Source organism: Dunckerocampus dactyliophorus, chromosome 17 (genome assembly GCF_027744805.1).
Source record: "Dunckerocampus dactyliophorus isolate RoL2022-P2 chromosome 17, RoL_Ddac_1.1, whole genome shotgun sequence".
Lineage (NCBI taxonomy): Eukaryota > Metazoa > Chordata > Actinopteri > Syngnathiformes > Syngnathidae > Dunckerocampus > Dunckerocampus dactyliophorus.
In genome coordinates this window covers 22,294,081-22,319,901 of record NC_072835.1, presented here as the reverse complement: position 1 = coordinate 22,319,901, position 25,821 = coordinate 22,294,081, and the positions used below count along the sequence as shown (strand labels likewise).

Below are 25,821 nucleotides of genomic sequence, written 5' to 3'. Positions count from 1 at the left end.
CACCGATGGAAAATTTAGTGTCGCCAATTAGTTTAACATGCATGGTTTGGGATGTAAGCGTGAGCGCCCTCTAGTTGCCTTGATCCACTGTCTCATGCTTTCTCACCCAGCGCATGACCTCCAGCCAGTTGTGTTATTCCCCGATGGGGAATGAAGTCACTTCCGAGGATTTTGGCGGTCCATCTTTCCCCTGTTCATGTTGCAACATTTATTTAAAGGGTGTTCTGTGAGCTCACACTTCCTGTAATGCAAGCCCACGTGAAACAAAATAAGAGAAGCATCTTGGTGGATGCTCTTGATGTCATGTTTCAGTCTCACGAGGGAGGAATTTCCCTGCTGCAACGATGACGATGACAGCCTGAGAATGGCGAACATGACGGGACTTCCTTTTTAATGGAGCTTATTTTGATCTTTTTTTTGTCCCTTGTTTTTTTATTCACAGTGGACTTTCATCTGTGGGGAACATGGAGGGCGACAGAAGAAATGCAAGTCCCTCACTTTTTTACAATTGGGCTGTTTTCACACCAGCGCTATTTACATTCTGTTGGAACATGGCTTCACTTCATAACCACAATGTGAGACTGCGGCTGTCCTGACTTTGTGGATTATTTCTAGTCGTCTAAGTGTTTATTTTTATGGCGCAAGGTTATTGTTAATACTAACTACATACATGTATGGCATATGCGATACCAGGCCTGTGTCTGCGCGCATTGGTTCTGTAGCGGAATGAACAGAGAGAATTAACCTTCATCGCATCTCATTCGGCCTCTTTGTGGAGGCGGGACTAGTAGTGAGCGGACCCAGGGTGCTAGCAACAAACTAGCCTTGTGAGAAAGCATATGCTAACATGAATGCATGCACAGAAGCGATGGTTCCTAAGGCGAACGCAACAGCCCCAGTGTGGGAATATTTCGTTTTTAAACAGAATTAACAAGGTGAGCGCTTTTTGTTCAAAAGTAGTGACGAGGGAAAAGGGGAACGCGACCCACTTTAGTCCCGCAGAACATTACGTGGGAACCGCACCACCTCGGGAGAAAGTGCAAGCCAGGCTTTGAGCTTCACAAGTCTGCCACCCCTGTTGTGTTCCTGGGAAGAAACGGCTCCTCCCACAGCAGGGACTCCGGCTGCCAGGTAAGAAGAGTCCTCACATCAAACGATAAAACAAAGATAAAGCCGATCACAGTGAGCTGAGGGAAGCGGCCAGCCAGACACACCGACGTATATTATGCCATATAATTCCTGAAAAAAATTCCTGTGCTACACTACATTAGCAGGAGCTAGCTAGCAAGTGCAAAAATTGCACTTAAATGAAAGTCACAATATTTCTGATTTTGAATCATTGTCGCTTTCATTTTTGTCTGAATATTAAAAACAAAAAAATGGAGAAATACCCCGGGAACATTTCACATTGTCAATGCAGACGTCGGCTGTAACGTTTTGTCTGCGTTTGGTCAAATTACATGCTTTGGATGCAGCAAAACACATTTGCTATTATGCTTCGGGATCACTGAAACGCAAGTGCCACCGTTTTGTATTTATTTCATTGTCTGTGTCAAAAAATGACGACGCGCAAAAGGGTGGAATTTGACACCAGATGGTGTTTTATACACAACAGGCACCTAGAAAGCATTGGATTGTGTAGCACACGACACACGCAGCTTGAAAGTAGTGCAGCGTAGCAAAGAGACTGAATGACTGACAGGAGGGTTGAATCAACGCGCCAAGGTGTTGAGACTGATGCACAGGGTGAATCCTCTTGTCAACCAGGCTGTTTCAGTGGAGAGAAAGAGGACGAAAACGCACATGCAGGCACATGTCAACATATGGAGGCCGGCAAAATTTATCGTGCTGTCAATTGATTTATTGATTATTGCAGCAGGCCTACTGCATTGATAACGCAACATATTCAAGTTTGGTTGTTCGTGCATCAGCAAATGTTGGTCTGTAAAACCTAGAGCGGTTATACACTTTGCTTTGCTCTGCTTTTGTTTTGTGCACACTGTGGGTCTGTGGGCATTGACTGGCAGGCTCTATGTCTGCAGTGAAACCCAAACCAGAAGGTTCTAGTCCTTGGGGGGTGGTGGTGGGGGGAGGGGGTGACCAAATGACAAAGACCGTCTGAGTGCACCAGAGTGGTAGAAAGCACCTTCTTCTGTTAGCTTAATGGGGGTATTGGTTGGCTTGGTTTGTGCGAGTGTGAGGGCTCGTGGGTGGGCCGCTCGCTCGCCCGTCCCGACTGTTGCCAGATTTCGGGGTAAGCAGAGTGTCTGCTTGTTTTTGCTGTGTCACCAGCTTTGGGAGAGAGCAAGAACAAACCAGGCATGGGAGTCATTACCAGCATATGCACACACATGCACATGCACATGCACACGCACACACACACACACACACACACACACACACACGCATACAGTTGGCCATTAAGAGGAAGTGGCGTCTCCACCCTGCAAGGTCAGGTCACGCAGCAACTCATGATGCTCCATCCCAGTGACAATGCCAGGCTTTGTGCGGGCGAGCGGCGACACGCTGCTGTGATGTAGAAGCCGTTTTTCTTATCATCGTATAACACGGCGTCCCACGGATCAGTGGCTCGCTGTTACCAGTTTACTGCGATCAGGAGTCGTCGGAGCCGCAGGCTGGAGGAAACCTGACGCCTGCCAGAACAATTTGTACTGGTGTTTCAGGTCGGGAGCTGTCAAATATCTGCTGTGTGAGGGGGCGACAAAAAAAACAACACTCCAAACCCCCTCCTCATTTGTATGCATGCACACGAGTGCGACTGCTAGGAAATATAACACAGAAATGTCTTTACCTGGCCTCCCCTCAGACACTTTGGGAAGATTTTGTTTCATAAAGTGCAAACGTAGCAGGGCATTAATTGGAAGAAGGCAATAATTGTATATATTTTTATATTTTTTTACCTTTTAATAATGATTTGGAGTGAAAAATCCTTACATTTATTGATGCAATACATCACTGGCCAATGTTGCCCAGTAAATCAGAAATGGATGTAGCCTGGCTAACATTTCATGTCAGCCTCTGCACACGTTGCTACAGAATCCTCAACAAACTCTAATGCTCATGCGTGTGAGTAAAGAAGATGTAGCCACCGATGCAATTCCAATCGCATTATTAATGTGAGATTTTTTTTTATGACACTATTGTTATGTTTACACAATTAGACAAGATGTGGTAACAGCGCTCTTATTTTGAAGGCTGGAAGTGTGTCTGTGTTGAGAATGTCTGTTGACGGTTAAGACGAGCTGGGTGCAAGAATAAACGTGCATCTGGTCTGTTTTCACTCAGCGGGCAACATAAAACGCCCGCATACATTCAAGCGGTAAAACGCAACACGGTGAAAATACACACACAGCCGCACTAGCATGCTCTGCTAAACTAAGCTAACCTTGCTAGCTTCCATTCACGCTCCGTAAGAGAGGAGTTTCTCCTCACGCTGACATTATTTTATTCACATTATGCAAGAGTCCGCATTTAACATTAAATTCCGTTGTTAGTGGCCAATGCCACGAAATCATAGGGCCCTAAACACGGCACCAACAGTACAGATGTTGTAATAGCAGTGAAGGACAAACTGCTCAGCCAGCATTAATGCCACAGATGAGTTGATTGTGAACAATGCGGCAAGTGCACCACCCAGGAGTTTCACTCCAACAGCTGAGTAGCAACATTTTAAAGCGTGTGCAGAGGTAGATACTTATGTGCAGCTACTGCCATCTTGTGGAGTTAATGCAATCTACATCAAGAGGTCGCCTACAGCCAGTTCATGCTGAGGTTTTTTTTGACCCGGCACTTATTAGGGACTCCCGTACAATGTTTCTCAACTGGTTTGACTGCGGGACCCACCATCACTCCTCAATGACAAGCGGTGACCCCAATTGTTTCTTCTCAAACTTCTCAAATATCTTTTATAAAATGACTGTTTGCAACACAACATGAGCTGCAGCGGTGAGACGTTGGCCTCTCTTTATGGCACGCTTGTCTCCAGCAGATATCCGCAGCTGTGTGTCGGACAAACAGCACGTTCATTCCCCCGCTTGATGTGTTTTCTTCACTCCCATTTCTTCTTTTTGCATTTTGAAGCTCTACTTAGAGCCTCCTTAAGCTCCAACAGTGCCAAATGTACATTCTTGCATTTTTTCAACTGGTCTTAACATTGTGATGAGGAGTGGATGTCCAAATTTTGTGTCTTTTTTGCACAGAATTGAATCAGTCAAAGAACATACAGTAAATGGCTTTCTGGCTCGCGACAAACACAATTATGCTTCATCATCTAGCAAGAAGAGGCAAAGACAGGCTTCTGTTTTTGTTTTTGTTTTCTGCTGGCCCGGCGTCACAGCGCGTTGCTCTCTGGAGATCATGGCGAGCGAGGAGCTCCAACGATCGCCGGTTCCCTGGCGACCACGCGCAGGCGGCGGCACACGTGTCCGCCTGTTTTGTTCGCCCGCTGCACAGACAAACACGCATGGAGGTGCGCGGGTGGGCTTATTGTCAGCGAGCAGCGTAGCACCGGCCGAGTCAGACAACAACAGCCACTATCTTGTTCTGTCATCTCTGAGCAGTAGCAAACGTTTATGTTCCATGATTAAGTCACGTCGCCTAATCCGACACTGTCCATACGAGAGGCAGCCACACCGTGTTGAATATTTCATAGTGAATGGATCAGGTTAATGTCACAGATCAAATCAACCTGACGCCTCGTCCCTGTCCTACCTCCCTCAGGGCAGCAAATCATTTCAAATAAATATTAAAAGGGTACATGAGCCTAAATTCTGAGCGTATGTAACGATTACTGAATGACATAGCGAAAGAAAAGCAAGCCTGGATGCACTGTTAGGACTCAGGAAGGCGTTAGGGTGGAAACACAGTGTAAGTGTGCGCTCAGCGCTTGAACAGCCGACCGCAATTTACAGCCTGGACAGCAGAAGCCTTATCAGCTCAGACAACACTTGGTGTGAGCTAACGTCTACATTTTATTTCCTTAAATGTCCACAAGGGAGGGGGCAATGTAGAAATTAATCAAATTAGTTGATCATTGGCTCAAATTTCAATGAGGGGGGAATTTGAAACCTGATTTTACCTTTTGCGATGCCCTCAGAATGCCGATGATCAGAAAATAGCAGATAACCACACATTCTCGTAGCTGGCAGAGACCTCCCCTTAAAAGACTGATCTCATCATAGAACTCCTGATTCATGGCAAACCCTGTTTTTCAACTGTTATGGCTGGGATTTGTTACCGAAATTCAACTCTAATGACAATACATTACACAACACAGGCAGAAAAAGGTAGTAGTACCAGTAGTGAGTGTATTGGTGTAATGCACAAAGCTGTGTTGGCCTGCCTCAACGTGACAATGACATTCCTGTTGCTTGAAATCTTGCATGTTCAGCGTTCTCCCCAGTGGGACCAAAAGTGGGTCACAGTTAGTGGCACCATTGTGGAGGCAACAATGAGTTGGGTTTTTTTTTGTTTTGTTTTGTTTTTTTAATAGGGCTGTCCAACTATTACAACTTTAAATTCAGCTAATCACAGTTTTCAAATTAATCATGATTAATCACCATTTGCAACTGTGTGAAATGTGCCAATTTGTCTGGATTTTATGAACAGAGAGATAAATGACAGGTAGTTGTTATGCATGTACAGTCAAACCTTGAAAACCTTGAACCACCTGTATAGAACGGGCACCTGCCTATAGCGGCCACTGAAAAATCCCCCGCAGAAAATGTACGTGTTATAGACCCTGTGTATAGCGGTCACCTGTCTAACGCGGCCAGCGGCCACCCATTTTGTATCCCTTGGTCAATATCTGACCGCATATAGCAGCCAATATGCCCACTCAAGCAGAAGCTTCATGCACGAAACAGTTTCGTTTTTTTAATCAATGAAGCCGTCGTGTGTAGACTTTAATTACTGAGTCCTAGCTCAGTCACAATCATTCACAAGATCCACACAAACTGTCAGTTGTTCCACATTAAAAAAAATGCCGTCTTCTTTGGAGCTTGTTGCAGACAGTGACACCGTTTATTTCCTGGTGTGAGACAATGTGCACTGGTCAATACTGTAATGCCCTTGTTGTGGGGAAGGAGAGACTCACGTCGCCGATGCACTTTAATGGCTTTATTAACAGCGGAGAACACTGCAGGACTTTACATCCACGCCAACATAAACACACTTCCCAACTCTCTCCAAACTCACAGCTAGCACTCAGCCTAGCTCTCCTGCTCGTGATGTCACACCGTCACTTCCCGTCACTTCCCGTCACTTCCCGTCACTTCCCGTCACTTCCTGATGAACTGAAGCTGTAATGACACTCTGCCGTATATATAGTAGCACAGCTTTGTTCTGTGGGTGGTGTAGAATAAGAAGCCTAGTAGTTCTTTACTTTTTGTTCTTAACTTTTATCCGCAGTCCCACAGTGCCCTCTACTGGTCAACATGTAACAGTATAATTATATGTATCTGCAAACACAACAAGCTTCTAATCACAGACATGTTAATATGTGCATGCACAAATTCAAAATGGCCGCCAACCTGTCCATAACAACCACCTGCCTATAGCGGCTGTTTCCCTTTAGTGGCCGCTATAGACAGGTTTGACTATGTACTGTGTATGTACAGTATGTATATGTGTGTGTATATATATATATATATACTGTATATATCAAAGACACCACATAATCTAAATCTGAATGCACATGTTTTGAGTGTACAGTCACAGTAACCTCGTTTATCACGGTTAAATGGTTCCGGGCCCGGCCGCTGAAAGTGGATTTCCGCAAAGTAGGATTCAGTATTAATAAATGGAATATTTTCATAGTTATGCCATAGAAATCGTGTTTCCGATCTTCTGAGTACGGTTTTCAACATTATTGGAGCCCTCTAGATGTGAAATAACACCCCTATAATCAGCTTTACATTTGTGTTACCCAAAATAGTAGATATATTAGACATAAATAAGATGACATAGACCCACACGGTAGCAGTTTCTTCTTGTTGTTTTCTGGATAGCATACTTCCTGCAGTGCCGAGCAGACAGGAAGTGACGTTGGAGGTTCCAAGTTGAGTTTTAGTAGCTTGTTGTTGTTATGATTATTATTATGTTGGTAATATTGTGTGACATAATAAAAACCTACAGTAACTGGCTGTTCAGGCGATCAGGTTGCACGTTCTGGCGACACCTAGTGGCCAATTTAAAATACTGCATTCACAATTAGAATCTTTCTTCTGCCTTGTGTTTGTATTTTAGGTCATTTAGCCATTTTTATGCCTGAAAATACGTACAATTTGCATTGCATTTTCTTCTTCTTCGAATAATAGGCCAGTTCAACCACGAAACAGCCATCATTTATTAATTAATTATTTTTTGAACCCCGCGATAGAGTGAGGGAGTGATATTGGAACTGCGATGCAGCGAGGGACCGCTGTACACGTATTTTCAGGGATTTCCGACCATACTTAGATGCAGCGAATTGCACTTCCGCAGTAGGAGTTACGTTAGTGGGTGATGAGAATATCTACTTACTGTTTTTCTTAACCTTTCTGTTTATTTATACCACACATACACGCGTGGTAAAGACGTTGTTGTGACGCTCGGGGTGTCTGTGAATGCATCTCACGGCTTTCTAGCGACACCTCCGTGTGACTGCGTGGGGGCACTGCACTGTGCCTCCGTCTGCCGTTCGATCAGAGGTGTGGCTTGACATGATGCGCTAAAAAAAACAGTTTAACGTAATTAATGCAATCAATTAGTGACTGTCGTTTGTTTTTTTGTTTGTTTTTTAATGCAAGTAACACATCATTTTCATGTTTGTTCCAGGCAGCTGGGGGGATCCACAACAGTGGTCTTCCTCCTGATGAAGGTAAGTACTTAAAAATCAGTTGTATTATTTTAAATGAGTTTTGTTTGTGTACCAGTGTTCCAAGTGTGTTGACTCACACCTGAGCGCTGTGAGGGAGGGCCGCGTGCTCTCCCTCCTGTTTACTCCCTTGTCTGTTTGTCCTGATGTCAGAGGCACGCCCCCGCCTGTGTGTAACTCAACCTGAGCAAAACAACACACACACGTACACGTCAGTACGCTGAGAGGGAAAAAGAAAAACTAGCATGCATTCTAAAACCCCACAGGAAATAATGTAAATGGAAAGTGGTCTGTTCCAGGGTCAAAAATAAAACCTGCGCTAGCTGTGGTCACAATTTACAATCCTAACTGTCGTCAAGTGTTTAAAAAAAAAAAAAAAAAAGGAATAATAGAGGGGCCTCCTGATACATCTTTTTCACTTCTGTTCCGATATTGCAGCCTTTAATATTGGCCGATACCAATATCAGCACCAATAAAGGAATGCATCATGCGTACATTTCTGACTTATTTTGCAGTGTGGAATGTTCGAAAAGGCTTGATCAAATGATACTGCATTATTCAAACAGGCAGCAATAATCAGCACCAGCAGGTATGAGAAAAACTGATCCAAATCCGTTTTTAAAGGGAATTTTGCCCATCATCCACAACCCTTAAGTGACACATGAACACACGTCTTGCTTTTTGTTTGTGCGTTGTAAAGATACAAAAACAGCTAAAAAGAGGCAGCTAAGAATGCACGTAATGGGACGCGCCTATTCCATCTATACAGCCTTCTGGAAAAAACCTCCAAAACCCGCCAACAACGCTCCGTTTACATCATGTCACCTGCATGTTAACCAAGCTAGAGCAACATTCTTATTATTATTCTTACTAAAATTGTTATGTCCAAGAACTACCTTACTGGCGTAGTGACTCAACTGTAATCTGGCGTTTATTTTGCTGATATCGGCCCAATATCTCATATTATAACTGTGTGAAAATGAGCTAACTGCTGCTGTCGGTATTTAAACACAAAAACAGCAGATCAATCAATTCTTTTCTTTTCTCACAAAAAAAATCAATTAGCCTATGCTTAGAGGGTAAAAACAACCCGCGACGGTGGGTCGGAATCGTTTTTTGCAACCTTAGAGATGGATTTTTTTCCCCACACAAATTTGGGTCAAATTTGGCAAGTGGTCTGATTTTAGCGCCTCCCCGTCCTCTACTTGCTTTTGCTTGATGTTTTTTTTTTTTTGACTGATAAACCACAGACGTACTGGTGGCATTGGCTATTTTGCAAGATTCTGGGGGGATCCAGGGACCCTTAAATTGGGGGTCTAGGGACCCTTACACTTTGACCAGCATGCATGTGGTGAGTTTTTGAGTTTCAAAATTCTTGATTTCAAAGGAATTTGAAGCAGACCATAAGAAAAGACGGCAAAGTCTTTAGTCCGAACAAGGACTGGCATTTGGTCTTCGCTCATGGTGGCCCGCCATCTTTTCTTTTCCCATCTCCCATCACCTGGAGCCGCCCTTCTCAGTTACCATAGCAATGCCAGATGGCTCTATTGACTGAAAGCGCCAAAGCAGGAAGTGTGCCTCCGTATTGACCCGCACTCTGTCTGGACTGCGCCAATCGTCTTCTCAAAGTCCTCTCGGTGGGGGAGGACGTGTTCTTCCTTTCTGGGTCGAAAACAGAAGACTGTACGCTGCAGGAGGAGAAGGGTGGTAGATAGCGAGTCACATTCTCAGGTGAAATATTTGTGTGTGTGTGTGTGTGTGTGTGTGTGTGTGTGTGTGTGTGGTATGGGTTTTTTTTTTGCTCAGGAGTTAGCGAGGAGCTGCCAGTAGCAGAGGAGAAGGTGCTGGTGGACACTTCACAGGTGAGTCGTTGTACATCATTATTACGAAAACTTTCATTTAAAAAGAAAAAGTGTTTTTTTTTTAAGGTTTTTGAAGAGCAGCTAGACCTCGCTTTGGATGATGATGATGAAGAAGAGGAGCAACCGTCGTCTTCATGTGGTATGTTCTTTAAGACTTATGATGACGAATGAGGCTTTAAGATGCTGCATGAATTGAATATGTTTTCTTTGAAATATTGTGGCGTCAATATCATTTTCACCGCAAAGACGCAAACAACTGGAATTTCCCTTGTGGTCTTCTGCCGTGCATCGCATTGGAAATCAATACTTTGTGCTGTCAGACCAAAGCTTTATTGAAATAAACGGCGTTTTCAAAGTCTTGCTGCAGCAATGACGCAGGAAACTGTTTAGGAATGGGGTCCGACTCGTTCATGGGGCCCCCCGCCCGCCCCCCTCCTCCGTCTGTCAGTCAGAAGTGGAGCGCTCGTGACATAAAGAGGTTACGTTTCACAAGCTCTCGCAAAACCAGCCTGAAAACCCCGCTTGTAAAAGTTGTCCGAGGGAGAGTGGAGGGATGTTTAGGTCATCGCCGTGGTTACCGTATTGTATATTTCTTCCTGTAAACATGGATGGCTTTTCCGAGCTCGCTCGTGTGTGGACCGAGAAGCAATCAAAGCCCGTTAAAGCCCGAATTCCGCATCTGTGCCTGGAAGCGTCTCCATGCAGAGTTAAGTGCTCTTTGTCAACCTGAAACATCCGAAGCGTTCCTACAGTATATGCAGCGACATAACTCAGCGCTGTCGCTGGCTGTAGTCAATTATTCTGTCAAGCAGCGGGCTTTGACAGATTGGAGAGATTTTAGGCAGAGATTCTACCTGGCAGACATACGTAGATGTGTACAAACACTGCAGGTCAGTGGGTTCATGAGTTTGCACAGGAACGGGCACAAAAAAGAGGAAATGCCTCCGTGGTGCCCAGGATTTCCCTTCATGAGAGCAGAAAGTGGTTCATCTCATCAAGAGAGCCCATTTTCTACTCTAAACAGAATCGTGTGGCCAAAGCCAAGCTGTTTCCTGTGTTTAACACATGCTAAGCTAAGTTGCCACAAGCCGAGCCTTCCATTTCCAAGATGCTTGTGACGCCTTTGGTCAAAGTCCACACGTTTTGAGCGTTCGAGGTGTCTGTGAAGCTACCTGGATTCTTCACGTTCTCACATTTTCGGGTGGTACACGATAGCTTGCGTTAGAATTCCAGCTGTTTCTTGTGTTTATGACACGCTAAGCTAAAGTGCTTCAAATTCAAGATGGTTGCGAAGCCTTTGGTGTAATTGCTTGAAGGATCGAGCATTTGACAGGTGGTCCTCGCTTTTCAGACGTTCCGTGGTTGTGAACGCACACCCGTAAATGAATGAAAAACACAATTCTGGTCCGTAATCATGAGACTCGCTCGAGAAATAGTTATAGCGCACGCCGATGGAAGCACAAGGATGCAGTGCGCAGCCACACTTGGGGAAGAACTACATGGCTTATTAGGGCTGTCAATTCATGAACATATTTAATCACGATTAATTGCATTTTGTCTATAGGTAACTCATAATTAACCGCAAGTAGAAAGACGTTCTTATCTATAATAAGTAGGGATGGAAATCTCTTCGTGGTAAACGATTCGATACGCATCTGGATACACAGGTTGAGATACGATTCAGAAACGATATATTTTCAAAACCGAACGATTCGATTTGATACGATTCGACGGTCACGTTTGTTGCTGAAGACATTAATCATACATTATGAAATAAAGAAGCTAATTTTATAAAAGTGGCATTCTTACAGTATTTTCAAATGTTTAATTTGAGCGGAAACTTTGTTCGACAGTCCTCGAACGCACCAACTAACTGTCTCCCACACTGCTTTCTAGACCAGTGGTCCCCACTGCGGGGAGCGGGGCGGGGGTTCCAACATTATAGCAATCTATTGTATCTTATTTTGTATGTATTGTGTAAAACTACAAAAACAGTAACAACATTGGCACCACATATGAGCGGAAAGAAAACGGGGAAACATACAGTCTAGTAGTCTATCTGTGCAGCGTGGGAGAAAGTTAGCACACACACGATGGTGCGTTCAAGGACTGTCGAACAAAGTTCCACTCACACTCACAACAACTTATACATGCAAAAACTATGGGATTTGTAATTGTATATTATTTTTGAAATAAAATAATGGCCCATATTTGCAAAACTGATATGCATTTACATAAAATTCCATGTAGTTATTTACAAAGATGTGTTGTTTTTTTTTAATCATTGCACCTGAAAACTTCCCGGGTCCGGTGGTTGGGGACACCGATCTGGACTACTACATTTTTCTTTCACCTCATATTTGGTCCCAAATGCTGTTGCTATGTGGGAATGCATAAAAGTAAGCTTTGATGAACTTATTGAATGCTAATGTGTATATTTGTGTGCTGCACCTCTCTGAAAAATGACTAGTGGATGGTGGCTCTGTATTCACTTAGTGCTTTTAATTTGATGTTGTTCCCGTCATAGTTTTACGCAATATATAAGAAATAAGATAAATTACATGGCTATAATGTACGTATGTTCTGCTGATGTGTGACTAGCTAACGCGCTGCTAACACTAGCGCACCGCTAATGCTATTTATATCTGTTCTCGCCTTCGGTCATGGTCGCTTTGTCATAAGCCCACAGGCGGGCGAAATTATCGAGTTCACTTTTATTTATCGTGCGGTTAATGCTAAGCTAACTTGCTACAAGCTCAGACTTTGTGTTTTGGTTGCTAGTGATATACCCTGACTCTGTTTGTGGTATTTAAAGGTGATAATGACGTGTCTGTTCAATTTGGGGCAGTTCTCTTCAGTGATTCTGTGTTTTTGTTTCAATAAACAAAGCACGCATGCAGTCCAGGAGTGTCCAGTTCTCCCAGCATGCAACCGTGCCGCCGCCTCCCATGAACGGCTGCAGTGGCAACCTGACACAGGTTCATGATTATCAAAAATGAACTTCTTGTTACTCTTTATGATAGTTAATAGTGTTAAAATGTGACTCAAAATGTTTCCTGTGTGCTTAATAAAGGTTTTGGGATAGGCAAAGCTTGACACTGGAACAGATCTTTCCTATTTCCATGATTTGTCTTTGCCTCAGGCGGATGATGTGGACTTTGGGTGCAGCATCAACGGTGTAACAAGCGACAGCACCGAGACGGACGCCTCCATTTTCCACAAGGAGGACCTCCTGGTTGCTACGGATACGCCCTCACCGCCGCCCCTCTCAGTACATACTATGGACACCTCCATCCTCAGGTCTTTTAACATTCTATCCAATCAGCAGCGACCATCTGTGTCTTTGCGTTAACGTCCCGTGTGCCACCGCAGTCCCAGCCACGTGTCCCTGGAGGTGGACAGTGAGGACGACGACGGCCGCGGCGCGGAGACTAGGACATTGCCGCTGCTGTCTGAGAACGATGGCCCCGCCCCCGACCTTGTTTGCACTCGCAGCCTCTCCACCTCCTCAGCGTGTGACCCCGCCTCCAAAGTAACAAACACGATGGCCACATGCTCAAAATTGATTAGAGTCTGATTGTTTGATATCATGCAGGCGCTGGGTGACTCATCCATTCGGCTGCGCTCGTATTCGTACTCCAAAGTCAGCTTTCGCCCCTCTCGCTTTGTCCAGGATGGCCTCACATGCAGCACGGGTCAGTGCCTCAACACTCGCTGATTTCACTCTTCAGGCCAACATTTCTACTAACCTTGAAGATCTCTCGGGAGAGTGTGCAACCTGTGTGATTGATGTGCGCGTGTGCGGTGCGTGTCCACTGTGTGTCCTGTCCCGTAGATGCCCCGTCCCACGGCGTCAGCCACAGTCGATCTCTGCTTCAGGCCCTCTCTCTGTCTAAATCTCTGTCCCTGCTGCACCCTACTAGTAAGTACCGGACCCCCCGGAGCGATGCGGGGCCCTGCTGAACCCAGCTTGTCAGCGTCAGAGCTTTTATTTGTGTGTATGAGCATCCTCCTTGGCCACTTCATTAGGTACACCTGTGCAGTACAACAAAATCCACCTTTACAAAGATAGCAATGCTCACTTTTCACTGACTTTGTGGGAAAGAACGACTAGATTTTAGTGCACAGGTAAGCTAATATTGTTCTGTGTATTTAGGGTTTTTTTCAAACATGGTACTAAAATGACTAAAAATTGGTGAACTGGTACAAAATTAGGGCCACTTTGGGCACTCACGGATCAAAGTGCATTACAGCACAGACCTCCACCTGATTATGCGTCATCATCTCCTGCAGTGCCTGAGATATTCACACATTATTCACTGAGAACTTACATTTAAAAGATATTGAGAAACAAAATATGCACTTGTATCTTGATCTGCACTAAAGTATAACCGCTTCTTCCTTGGGTCGCTCTCCTCCAAATAGATTTTGCATCATCTCCTTGGTGGAGGTCATAATGCTTGAAAGCTTTTTATTTAGCAGTGTGTGGTTTTTTTATTATTGTGGTTTATTTGTTTGTCGTAAGGGTAAAACAGTAAAACAGTATAGGATGCAGGTCATTAGATTGTGCAGGTGTGCCTAATGTTGCATGTGTGCCTAATGCGAAATAACGAAGTGTGCATGTGCGTGCGTGCGTGTGTGTGTGTGTGTGTGTGTCTCAGTTGATTTGCATGTGTTGCAGCATGTTTGTAATCATATCCAGTCCACTTTATTTTTACTGTAAAACACATTTATTAAACGTATGCTTCACAAAGTGGTGCAGAGTTCAAAATAAATCATTAAAAAAATGTAAAAGATCAAAGCGTCTGTGTAGGCTCTCAGTCGTACAGGAGTTGTCCAACGAGGGAAAGGCTTCTTGAGGCGTCATCTGTACTTCTGTGAAGAAACATTCCAATCATAACAAGCAGTGAGCGGCACGTGATCATTATGATTGCTTTTCTTCCTGCTGAGAGATGCACGGCGTCTTGTCTGCGCTTTAGCTTGGGCCTGCGCACCAAACCTGCAATTTTTAACCCCTAACCCGACTTTTGTGTGATGAATGTATCGTAGGAAGACATAACCTTCCTCCTCTCCATCCTTTGTGTCCACAGAGCAAAAAGCCTCAGAGCAGCCGCATGAGAAAAGGTAATTCTTACATTTTCAGATTATTAGTCGCATTATCTTCCAGTGTAACGGCTTGGGTGACGCATGTCTGTAACCATGGCAACCAGGTTTCTGGCAGCTTTCCTTCTCTCTCTCTCTCTCTCTGTCTCTCTCTCTCTCTTTCTCACTGGTGTGGTGCGCCCCCCCCCAAAAAAAACTAAAAAAAAAAAAACCTGCCGCTATGGCGGTGGCGTACTTTTATTCTACTTTTAGCTCCTGTACTTTTATTCTCAGATATGAGCGGCGGCCTCAAGGGTGCATAACTAATGTGATGAGTGAGGAATGTCCCGCCGTCATGGAAGCCTCACTTTGAACCACATGATATTATTATTATTATTATTATTATTATTATTATTATTCATTTTATTTATTTTATTTGTTATTCTACATTTTATTATTCGCTTTTTGCCCTGAAATTCATGTAGATGGCATGTAAAAAATAGTTTTGTCCTAGTGGGACGTCACAGTGACGTCTTTTATTGTCTTTCATGAGCTGATTTTATTACCTCCGCCAAGCAGAAGAGGGATTGTTTTTACTTTTGTTTGTTTGTTGGTCGGTTTAGTTCTTAGTTGTGCAAAAACTCTACAAACCTTTGTGGAGGGTTGGTGGGTGAATCCATTAAATCGGGGTACATAGCTGATGCTAATAATAATAACAATATCTGATTACAATGTAATGTAATATAGTCATATTTCCAGTGACTTTGAGAAGAATAAAGAATTAATCTAATAATAAATTAAATTAGAATAGATAATAATAAATGAGGCCGCACGGTGGTCTAGTGGTTAGCACGTTGGCCAATACAGGAACAGCCTGGAGATCGGGAAGACCTGGGTTCGATTCTGGGCATTTCTGTGTGGAGTTTGCATGTTCTCCCTGTGTGTGTGGGTTTTCTCCGGGTACTCCGGCTTCCTCCCACATTCCCAAAAACATGCAGGTGAGGTTAATTGGCGACTCTAAATTGTCCATAGGTATGACTGTGAGTGTGAATGGTTGTTTGTCTATATGTGCCCTGCCATTGGCTGGCGACCAGTCCAGGGTGTACCCCGCCTGTCGCCCAAAGTCAGCTGGGATAGGCTCCAGCATGCCCCCGCGACCCTAATGAGGATGTAGAAAATGGATGGATGGAAATAATAAATGAATGAATCTCATAAATTTGTATTATTAATAAATTACTACTGCTACTACTAATACTAATAATAATGCTAACAATAACGACTAAAGTATTTATCAATTTAATAATTTGTATTATTAATAAATTATTACTACGACTACTAATGCTAATACTTCTAACACTACTACTGATAATACTGATAATGATGCTACTATTAATATAGTTCTGCTAACACTACTACTGATAATAATGATGTTAATACTATTACTGCTAACACTACTACTACTACTACTACTACTACTACTACTGATGATGATAATAATTATGATACTAATACTCATACTTTCCTAATCATACATTTCTCCTCCATTGTTGATTGTCTGCTCTTTTCCACAACTTGCTTTCTTCTGGCTTCCAATTGGCTGTAACGGCCTTCCGGGTGGTGTCACTTTGTGGCGCCACCTGTTGCTTTGGCATGCACGTCACTCACACAGGTGTGGATGAACCGTTTTGTTTTTTTCTACCCTGCAGGGGTACACCTGTCTGTGCTCTGTTATCTTCTCCCACTTTACAGCTCAGCAGCTCCCCCAGGAGGCAGTTAGGGCGCAGAGCTTTCATCTGATCGTAGTGTTACAGTTGGAGCGTGTGTGTGTGTTGTGTTGTGTGATGTTCTTCGCAGGGAGTTTAGTTTCCGCCATCGAGCCCAGTCAGCTGACGACGAGGGCGGCACGGCGCTGGTGGAGTCCCTCCAACATCTCACCCTGTCTGAGTTCCTCAAAGAGTATGTGCTCCCATTTATTTTAAACACGTCACGCTTCCCAAACCCCTCAGCAGAGCAGAAAGAAGAAATGTTGTTGTGTTTGTGTACTAATCTTCATTGACTTTCACAGCAATGGAATGAAAATGACATGTATTGTTTTCCCTCATTGCAAAGCAGCTGCATGAGTGCTAAGTAGACTAACCTCACCTCATCTCAGGTCAGTCGGCAGTGGGGACCGACACGAATAACACCAGCGTGTCTTTATTTCCTGCTACGGCTTTTCACAAACGAGCTCCGATCTTTGTTGTTGACAGAATCGAAGAGGAGGAGCAGGACAGGTGCAGCGACGTGCCGGCCAAAGCCGAGTCGGACAAGTACAAGGTCATCCGCACATTCAGTTTCCTCAGGAGGAGAATGTCCAACACACGCAGCAAGACCAAGGTAACCAACCTTTGCAACAAGAACTTTTAATTACGCGTGACTTCCCGGACGACTCTGCCCCCTCCCCGACTCCACCTGCTTCATCCATTACTGTAGCTCAGGTAGCAGAGACCTCCAAAAACCTTATGTGGTGGTCTCCACTCTAAAAGGCACCGCATCTCAAGTAAATTGTTGTGCCTTTTCGCCCGCATTGCTTTCTTCTGGAGTTTAATTGGATAAAGTTGCTTTGGCGTGCACGTGACAGCCTGCAAATGCATTCTGATAACGACTGATGGTGGAGACATGCGGTCAAACGTTAGATTGGCTTTTCCTCATGGCCACAGTCGTTGTCTTTGGATAGCACAAAGATGTCATTTTAAAATGAGGCAATCTTGGTCTTGTCTGGTTAGTTCAAATTTGAGATAATTATGATGCCCTCGATAAATTGACGTGCATGTATGCGTGTTTTTCATCTGCTTGTCTCTGTCTGTGCCACACAGGCTGGATGACAAGAGGGCTCACTCTGCATCTGTCTCTGCATGTTGGTTCTACAGTGGAATGAACAGAGAGAGTGAACCCTCATCTCATCTCATTCAGCCTCTTTGTGGAGGCGGGGCTACTAGTGAGCGTACACAGAGTTCTAGCACCGAATTAGCCTTGTGAGAAAGCATTTGCTAACATGAATGAAGGCACAGAAGCGACTGTTTCTAAGGCGAACGCAGCAAGGCGAACGCCCCAGTGTGGGAATGTTGAGGTGAGCACATGAACACCGACGACCGACACGGGCAGTTTTCTCAACTGGGGAAAACAACTACCGGAGCCTTCATCCCGACAGCCAACACTTACTGAGGTGTAAGTAAAGTAAATACACTAAGTCCCCAACTAACGAACACAATTGGTTCCAGACGACCGTTCTTAAGTGGAATTGTTCTTAAGTATGGGAAAAGGTAATATTAGCGATGATATAGGTACTACATGTACGTGCATACATATACAGTATATGTGTATGTATGTAAATATGAGTTTGGATGCAGTAGTAATATTAAACCAGGATAATTAATGAAAAAAACAATAATAAAAGTGATATAATAATACGTAATGATAAATGTTATTTACCTTTGAAGAGGAGTGGTCGAGCATGCGTCGTTGTGGTGGAGTTCGAGGAGGAGTTATTGAAAAAAAGGACAAATGGTGGTGGTGGTTAGACTCTTCTAAAAGAGGTAGTGTTCTGTGGGTGGTGTAGAATTAAGCAGGCCTATTAACTCTTCATAAACTTTAATCACACGCTCTGTCCGGTTTGTATCATACAACTACAATTTAGCGTCTGTGTAGGCTCTCAGTCGTACAGGAGTTGTCCATCGAGGAAAAGGCTTCTTGAGACGTCATCTGTACTTCTGTGAAGAAACATTCCAATCATAACAAGCAGTGAGCGGCACGTGATCATTATGATTGCTTTTCTTCCTGCTGAGAGATGCACGGCGTCTTGTCTGCGCTTTAGCTTGGGCCTGCGCACCAAACCTGCAATTTTTAACCCCTAACCCGACTTTTGTGTGATGAATGTATCGTAGGACGTTTCGCTCCTCATCCGAAGAGCTTCGTCAGCGAACTAACAAGTGCTGGTAGCCTAGGCCTTAAATACAGTAAGAGTGGGCGGAATTGGTGTGCCAACACCCTCCTCCTATTGGTTCCTTACACTAAGCCTGGGAGGAGTTGTGGTCTAATCCTCTCCTGCTATTAGCACCTCCGATCAAAGGGAAGTGTCGCTCCCTGTAGTTGGGTATGAATGACTCTGATACTGGCTCGTTAGCATCTATTGTTCTGGCTCGGCCCTGGCTCCACCTCATTTGCAAGACTAAGCTGTGGGTTTGGGTCTCAGTAACCTGCTGAACACAGGGTCCAAATTAAACCTCAAACCACCATTCCGATTCAATGATGGGTTCTGTTGTTTGACAAAAATAGCTTCCTTTACTCCTCTTTCAAACCATCTGTTTTCTTTGGCCAAAATCTTTACCTCGCTGTCCTCAAAAGAGTGATTGGTTGCTTTAAGGTGTAGATGTACTGCTGATTGAGGACCACTAGAATTGTCCCTGCAATGTATCGCAGTAACTCCTCCCAGTCTTAGTGTAAGGAACCAATCGGAGGAGGGTGTTGGCACACCAATTCCGCCCACTCTTACTGTATTTAAGGCCTAGGCTACCAGCAATTGTTAGTTCGCTGACAAAGCTCTTCGGATGAGGAGCGAAACGTCCGACACCTTCTTCACAGAAGTACAGATTACGTCTCATGAAGCCTTTCCCTCGAACTACAATTTAGCTTTCCATTTAGATTTATCTCCCCAGCGGCGTCCTGTACCTGTTGGTCCCATTAGCAGTGTCACAGTGCCCTCTACTGGTCAAGCATGTAGCAGTATAAATAATGGAGTTACAGTACTAAAAGGCAAAATACATGAAAAAATAGACCAGAATGTCAGATGTTCGTAAGTTGGGGACCTAGTGTATAGTATAAACAAAACAGTGCAAAATGGTGCGTGCTGACAGACAGTGTCGCTAGCTCTGTTGCAATACCCTAACCAACCCGAACCCTAACCAACCCTAACCCTTCAAAAATGATAAGCAATGTTGTTGACGATAATTTGTAGCACGATTATCGACCGGTGAAATTTGTAATCGTGGCAGACCTAAATGGAGTAAATCTGTATTAAATCTAAACTGCCGTTTTTTTCTGCTGACAATGACATCGGGTCCGCAGAGCAGCATGCTTGCACTCAGGCACTGCTGCGCGCACATTCCAGCGACCGCAACTCTGCTGGCACATTGCGCCAAACAGGAAACGGAAAACCAAAGCAAGAGCACAACACAGGAAACGACACAAAAACTTGGGAAAACTCTACGCTAAAGTCCAACCTGTCATGCAGGACATGACATAAAGCGCTGGTTATGCAAGGGGGTGTCAGGCATCGTCCTTCAGTACTTCTAATGTGATAGCACACCTCAGGACGAGTGATACTTTTTCTATAATGTATATTGCATTTATTTGTGAAAGGCACCAGCTGAAGAGCGGCTGACAACTCGGTAATGAAGTGTAGGACAGTATCTGATATCGATAAGAAAGCCAATACCGAGCATCTCTCCATGTCACGGTCTGCTCTTAAAGCTTAAGGTCGTCCAAATGTGATGATTTTTGTCATTTAGTCATTGTTTGGTCTTAATAAATGAAGCAAAACACTGGCATGCCGCTGCCACCAGGAAATATTTCTGGCAAGGTGGCTCCAGAACAAACACGATGTCCAGCCTTGTTCCTTTTTTCATGTTTAATCTGTTGAGTCGACACAGCGAGTGGAAGCCCTCGCCGACCTTTGTCCTCCACTTCCTTGTCGGTGGGGATTTCCATCTGTTTTCTCCCTAAATAGATAAAACCCCCACCCCTCCAAGCCCCTGGTTAATAAGAGTATGAAGTAAAGCCATCTTTTTAAGCTCTTGTGTCTTATCACTTGTTTTTTAAGGCCAAAGGGAAGGAACAGAACACACATCGCTTCTCCACAGGCTCCTGTTTGGGTCCCGTCATGTGTGTGGTGTGCGATAAGCCCGCGTTGGGGAAAGACCTTCTGCATTGCCCCAGTAAGTAAAAGCACCACTTTTCCCATCATACCTTTTTTAAAAAACATTTCTTTCTCTTAGCTTGCACCGCCACGGTCCATAAAAGCTGCAAGGACTCCATCCCGCCATGTTTGAAGGTGTGTTCAATGGCTGGCACTGGTGATGCACGATATCTTTTTTTTTTCACACCGAGACCGATATGGTCCCGATAACCGATAACTTTTTGTTATCTACTTTTTACATTTAGATTTAAGTGTAGTTTGTGCACACTTGGCGGTAAGAAGGAGGATTTGACCAACTGTACCTGTTGATTTGTCTGAATCAAATATCACAACTATCAGGAGAACCAGAGTATGACCTGGCAAGGGGTGCTGCATTCAGGCAGGCAGGTCTCTGGCAAACCTTTTCAAACGCCGCGGCGCTGGCATTTTAGGTGGCTGATAAGGTTTTTTGTGCGCTCATCGCGTAGCATTTGCTACAATGACCACGCAAAATGTCTTCCTCGAAAAGTGAATGTTTGTTTGCAAGTGAGCTCGGGGGAAGTTACGACAGGCCATTAATGTCACAGGCAGGAGGAAAAAAAGGAGCGCTTGATTTGTTCACGTGCACAGCACGGGTAATCTCACCTCATTGGAGCTGTTGTAGCTATTTTTAATCAGATTTATTGGTACAACATCAAAATTCCCTCACGTCGGACCGATAATTATCGTGCACCCCAGTTAGAACCTGCCATCAGTTCATGTTGATGTGCTCTGAACACAAATCATTCCGTTGTATGACGTGCAGAAACTTCAGGAGAAGAATGTGGTTGCCATGGTGAAGAGCAGGACAGCATCCCTCCCGCAGAGTGAGTTCACAGCAGGTTGACATTTTGTCAGTCCAATCCAGTCAGACTTCATTCTGAAGGGACTGAAGACTGAAGGGTTTCCAGGATCTGCCTTTGTTGTTATCAATAAAGCTCAATTGCATTCCACCCTACGGTCATGCCATCATTCAGCCCCATTCTCCTTTCTTCAGACTTCACAGTGAGAGAGAGTCCTCCTCAATGCGGGATGCCCCCCGCCAGCTCTTTACCTGTCGTGACCTCCAAGGACGCCTCAAGTCCTGTGGCTGGAGGCTCGCCCAGCAATGGGAGGTAACAATGCAACGCAATCTGCGTCATATGACGAGGATGCGGTGAGAACATTGTGATTTGTTGCAGTCGGCTGAGCGGGAGTTCCGAGTCTGAGGTGGAAGAGCGTCAGCCGACTTCCTCCCTCTCCAACGAGTGGACCTCGGCAGAAGGTATGAGGCCACGCACATTGTCAAACTGTTCTAAAGCCGCTTTCAAGAAAGCTGGGAATTTGGACCCGCTTCACCCACTTGCCCGTTAAATATATATTTGCAACAATTTTAAATGCATCTCAGAGGTTCCACAATAGTGTGCTGAAAGTGTGCTAGCCTTGATGCTTGACAGTTTAAAAGTGCTTTTAGTAAGCCCTACTTGGAACACGCTGTTTTGTGTGTCTGTGGCTTTAATGCTAATGAGCTGTGTTTGTCTAGCCAGAGTGTGACTTCTAAAAGCGCTGTCCACTCCTCTTTATCCACATTTTACACATATACATACAGTTAATAATATGTAGTTATACTTGTGATATCTGTACAGAATACAGCGACCTCGCCACCGATGTAGCAGATTACGAGGCAGAGTCGTGGAGTTTGGCGGTGGAGCACAGGTTCTGCAAGAAGCAGGACAGACGAGTCGTCAAGAGACAGGACGTCATCTATGGTGAGCAGATGTCAACGTGCAGGAATGTCCTTTAGCGTGTGCACGCCACGCATGAAATTGCTACATTGTCGGATGCTCGTGTCGGCACGCAGAGCTGATGCAGACAGAGCTTCACCACCTCCAGACGCTGCGCGTCATGGCCCAGGTGTTCCGCCGAGGCATGCGGGAGGAGGTGCAGCTCGACGCGGAGGCGGTGGAGCGCATCTTCCCCTGTCTGGACCAGCTGCTCCTCCTCCACCACGCCTTCTTCACTGCCATGAAGGAGCGGCGGCAGCGCTCGGCACAGCCTCAGGGGCACAGGAACTATCTCATCCAGCGTATTGGAGATGTGCTGTTGCAGCAGGTCAGCTGGGAAGTAGGAAATAATGGCGCTAGAATTCATCATTTCCAGGGTCAAGCGCGTGTGTGTGTGTGTGTGTGTGTGTGTATATATATATTTGTTTGTTTGTTTGTTTGTTTGTTTGTTTGTTTTGTTTTTAAATATTCAAACTTTCGTTTCTCCTAACATTATGACTTTATTCTCACAATATTCTGACATTATTATCGTAATATTATAACTTCTTCCCAACTTCATTTTCCAACAACTGCAACTTTTTTGTGGCTTTGTTTTTCTCATAATACTGCTTTTCCCCTTAATTTTAACTTTAACTTAACTTTGCAATTTTTTTCTCTTAATATTATGATTTTACTCTCTTAATATTTAATCTTTATTCTTTTGCTGTTTTTAAAAAAAATGTTTTTAGTTTTTTTGTTTAATTGTATTTTTAGAAAGTGCTGAGGACCAATATAAAAAAATACACAGCTGCATGCCATTAATGGCCCCTGGGCCGCACGTTGGACACCCCTGGCTTAAAGTCATACAGTACATTAACCACTCTATAAGTCACTAAAACAGATCATCCCCTTTTTCCACCGGAACCCTTGTTTGAGAACTTTTAATTGAATTCCCAAATTGTATGCCCTCAGAAATGCATGAAAGGATCTAAAATAATGCGTAAATGTTCATTGGTGGCCAGTTTTCAGGCGAGGACGGCGAGAAAATGCGGCACGTTTACGGGGAGTTCTGCAGCCGACACAACGAAGCCGTGGCGTGGTTCAAAGAGCTCCTGCAGAGCAACAAGAGATTCCAGAACTTCATCAAGGTACTTGCTTTCAAAGTAGCAAAACTAAATAACTGGTGGTAGCAATCCCAATATTCTGTCATTATGTTTAAGCAACAAGGTGGTAATTCCCTGGTGCGACGGAGGGAGATCCCGGAGTGCATCTTGCTGGTCACCCAGAGGATTACAAAGTATCCTGTGCTGCTGGAGAGGATACTTCAATACACGGCAGGTTTGTATTCTGCCACCCTCTGCTGGATGTAACCCTGCACTGCCACCGCACGTGACGTCCCCTGCCTCCATCCAAGGGGACACGCAGGAACATGTGGACCTTGCTGCATCCCTGGCGCACGTCCGCGCGCAGATAGTGGTCGTGGACCTGCGAGTCAGCGAGTACGAGAGGCGCCAGCGGCTGCAGGACGTGTGGAGCCGCACGGAGAGCCGCAGCACGGCCAAGCTGAAGAACGGGCGGACGCTCCGAAAGCAGGACATGATGGGGCAGACGCTCAAGCATCAGGGAGCGCTGCTCTGGAAGACGGCCACGGGGAGGCTTAAAGGTCAGGAACACATACAGAGAGATGTTTCTTGTATTTTGCATATGATTCACAGCTTTCAGTGCGATGCAGTGCAGTTGTACAAGCACAATAATAAACACATTGTTACATTCCCCCTCAAAGTGTACCTAATGAAGTGTCCATCTCTCTGGCAGACGTCCTGGCTCTCCTGCTCACAGACTCCCTGGTCTTCCTGCAAGAGAAGGACCAGAAGTACACGTTCGCCACCGTTGTACGCCATTGCCAAGCTTTTCAAAATCCACTTCCTGTTTCATTCCTCCACTAAGAGGACTGTGCTCATGTGCCCGTTAGGATCAGAAGCCGCCCGTCATCACCCTGCAGAAGCTGATTGTGCGGGAGGTGGCCAACGAGGAACGAGGCATGTTCCTGATCAGTGCCTCGGCCGCCGGGCCCGAGATGTACGAGGTCCACGCCGCGTCCAAGGAAGAGCGCAACACCTGGATGAGGCTCGTCAGGGAGGCGGTGGAGAGGTAAGCGTGCAGTTCTTAGTTGTTTTTTTTTGTTTTTTTAGGAGCACACCTCAATTCACTGATTTTCTTCAGCTGTCCGGAAGAGGAGGACGAGTACACAAGCGAGTCCGAAGAGGAGAAGCGTGTTGCAGAGGCTCGCTTTAAGAAGGTCCAGAAGTTGCAAGGTAGAATCACACATGACACCATACACCACATGGACAAAGTCATTTATTCAGAGGTGTGTCCCAAGACTTTTGTTTGTCCGTAATGGGGCTGGAGTGTCCACACTTTTTCCACCGAGGGCCACATATGAAAAAAATGAAAGGATGCAAGGTCCATATTGGTATTTTGTAAACCAACACATGTGCTGTAGATACAGTATGCTAAACAGTTATATGCTGTTTATAAAAAATATATTAAAAAAAAAACTGCAACTCAGCTTTGTGTTCGGTCTTTGCTCTTTAATCCCCCATTTTCACTGTTTAAATTTTGTAAATCTTTACATTTTAATAATAATCTTCATATTTTTTTCTTTATTTTTTACTTTATTCTGTTTTGTTTGTTATGACAAGAAAAAAATATAAAATTTTGTTGTTTTATTAATTATTAATGATTTTTTTCTTTAATTTTTCAACTCTACTAAAATGACATTATTTTTCCTCAAAATATTACAAGTTTATTAATGTAAAAATGTGACTTTTTTTCTCAATGGAATACGATTGTTTTGTTTTTCTCTTTATAGTTTGACTTTATTCTCGTAAAATTATAGCTGTTTCTTCCATTTCTGCTGTTTTTCTTTCTTTTTTTTTTTTTTAAAAACTCTCTTCTTGTAAATTTTGTTCTTGTAATATTATGGCTTTATTGCCGTAATATTATGGCTTTTTCCCCAATGTAATTTTCCAAAAGTACAACTTTTTGTTTTTGTTTTTTTGTTTTTGTTATTTTGTTTTGTTTCTCATAATATTGTGCCTTTTTTTAATCTTTTTTTTCTTTCATATTTCAGCTTTTATGCTACTAAAATGCAGTTATTTTTCCTCATCATAATATTCTTATATTGTAATATTACAATTTTAATGTGGTAAAATTACAACTTTTTTCTCTTAATATTTTGACTTTATTCTGTCTCTATTTTTTATGCTGTTTTTATGTTTTTATTTC

The 25,821-nt window shown here is 44.1% G+C and overlaps 1 protein-coding gene across 5 annotated transcripts in view; it reads left to right on the top strand.

Moving 5' to 3' along the window:
* Nucleotides 1–25,821, top strand: part of arhgef28a (Rho guanine nucleotide exchange factor (GEF) 28a) — a 38,024-nt gene that overhangs the window by 774 nt on the left and 11,429 nt on the right. The window contains exons 2-26 of one of the 5 annotated variants that reach the window (XM_054757346.1): nucleotides 443–489; nucleotides 7,841–7,879; nucleotides 9,683–9,738; nucleotides 9,805–9,877; nucleotides 12,628–12,716; nucleotides 12,881–13,038; nucleotides 13,111–13,270; nucleotides 13,334–13,433; nucleotides 13,574–13,660; nucleotides 14,829–14,862; nucleotides 16,675–16,776; nucleotides 17,070–17,196; nucleotides 20,678–20,792; nucleotides 20,853–20,908; nucleotides 21,558–21,618; nucleotides 21,789–21,906; nucleotides 21,973–22,055; nucleotides 22,417–22,539; nucleotides 22,632–22,882; nucleotides 23,556–23,681; nucleotides 23,754–23,871; nucleotides 23,948–24,196; nucleotides 24,349–24,425; nucleotides 24,506–24,684; nucleotides 24,757–24,848. In XM_054757346.1, the coding sequence (XP_054613321.1) occupies nucleotides 465–489; nucleotides 7,841–7,879; nucleotides 9,683–9,738; nucleotides 9,805–9,877; nucleotides 12,628–12,716; nucleotides 12,881–13,038; nucleotides 13,111–13,270; nucleotides 13,334–13,433; nucleotides 13,574–13,660; nucleotides 14,829–14,862; nucleotides 16,675–16,776; nucleotides 17,070–17,196; nucleotides 20,678–20,792; nucleotides 20,853–20,908; nucleotides 21,558–21,618; nucleotides 21,789–21,906; nucleotides 21,973–22,055; nucleotides 22,417–22,539; nucleotides 22,632–22,882; nucleotides 23,556–23,681; nucleotides 23,754–23,871; nucleotides 23,948–24,196; nucleotides 24,349–24,425; nucleotides 24,506–24,684; nucleotides 24,757–24,848 (2,698 nt within the window). In that variant the 5' untranslated portion in view covers nucleotides 443–464. Of the gene's footprint in view, nucleotides 1–442; nucleotides 490–7,836; nucleotides 7,880–9,682; nucleotides 9,739–9,804; nucleotides 9,878–12,627; nucleotides 12,717–12,880; nucleotides 13,039–13,110; nucleotides 13,271–13,333; nucleotides 13,434–13,573; nucleotides 13,661–14,828; nucleotides 14,863–16,674; nucleotides 16,777–17,069; nucleotides 17,197–20,677; nucleotides 20,793–20,852; nucleotides 20,909–21,557; nucleotides 21,619–21,788; nucleotides 21,907–21,972; nucleotides 22,056–22,416; nucleotides 22,540–22,631; nucleotides 22,883–23,555; nucleotides 23,682–23,753; nucleotides 23,872–23,947; nucleotides 24,197–24,348; nucleotides 24,426–24,505; nucleotides 24,685–24,756; nucleotides 24,849–25,821 lie in introns of all 5 variants that reach the window. The other 4 variants (XM_054757350.1, XM_054757347.1, XM_054757348.1 and 1 more) reach the window with 4 other exon arrangements.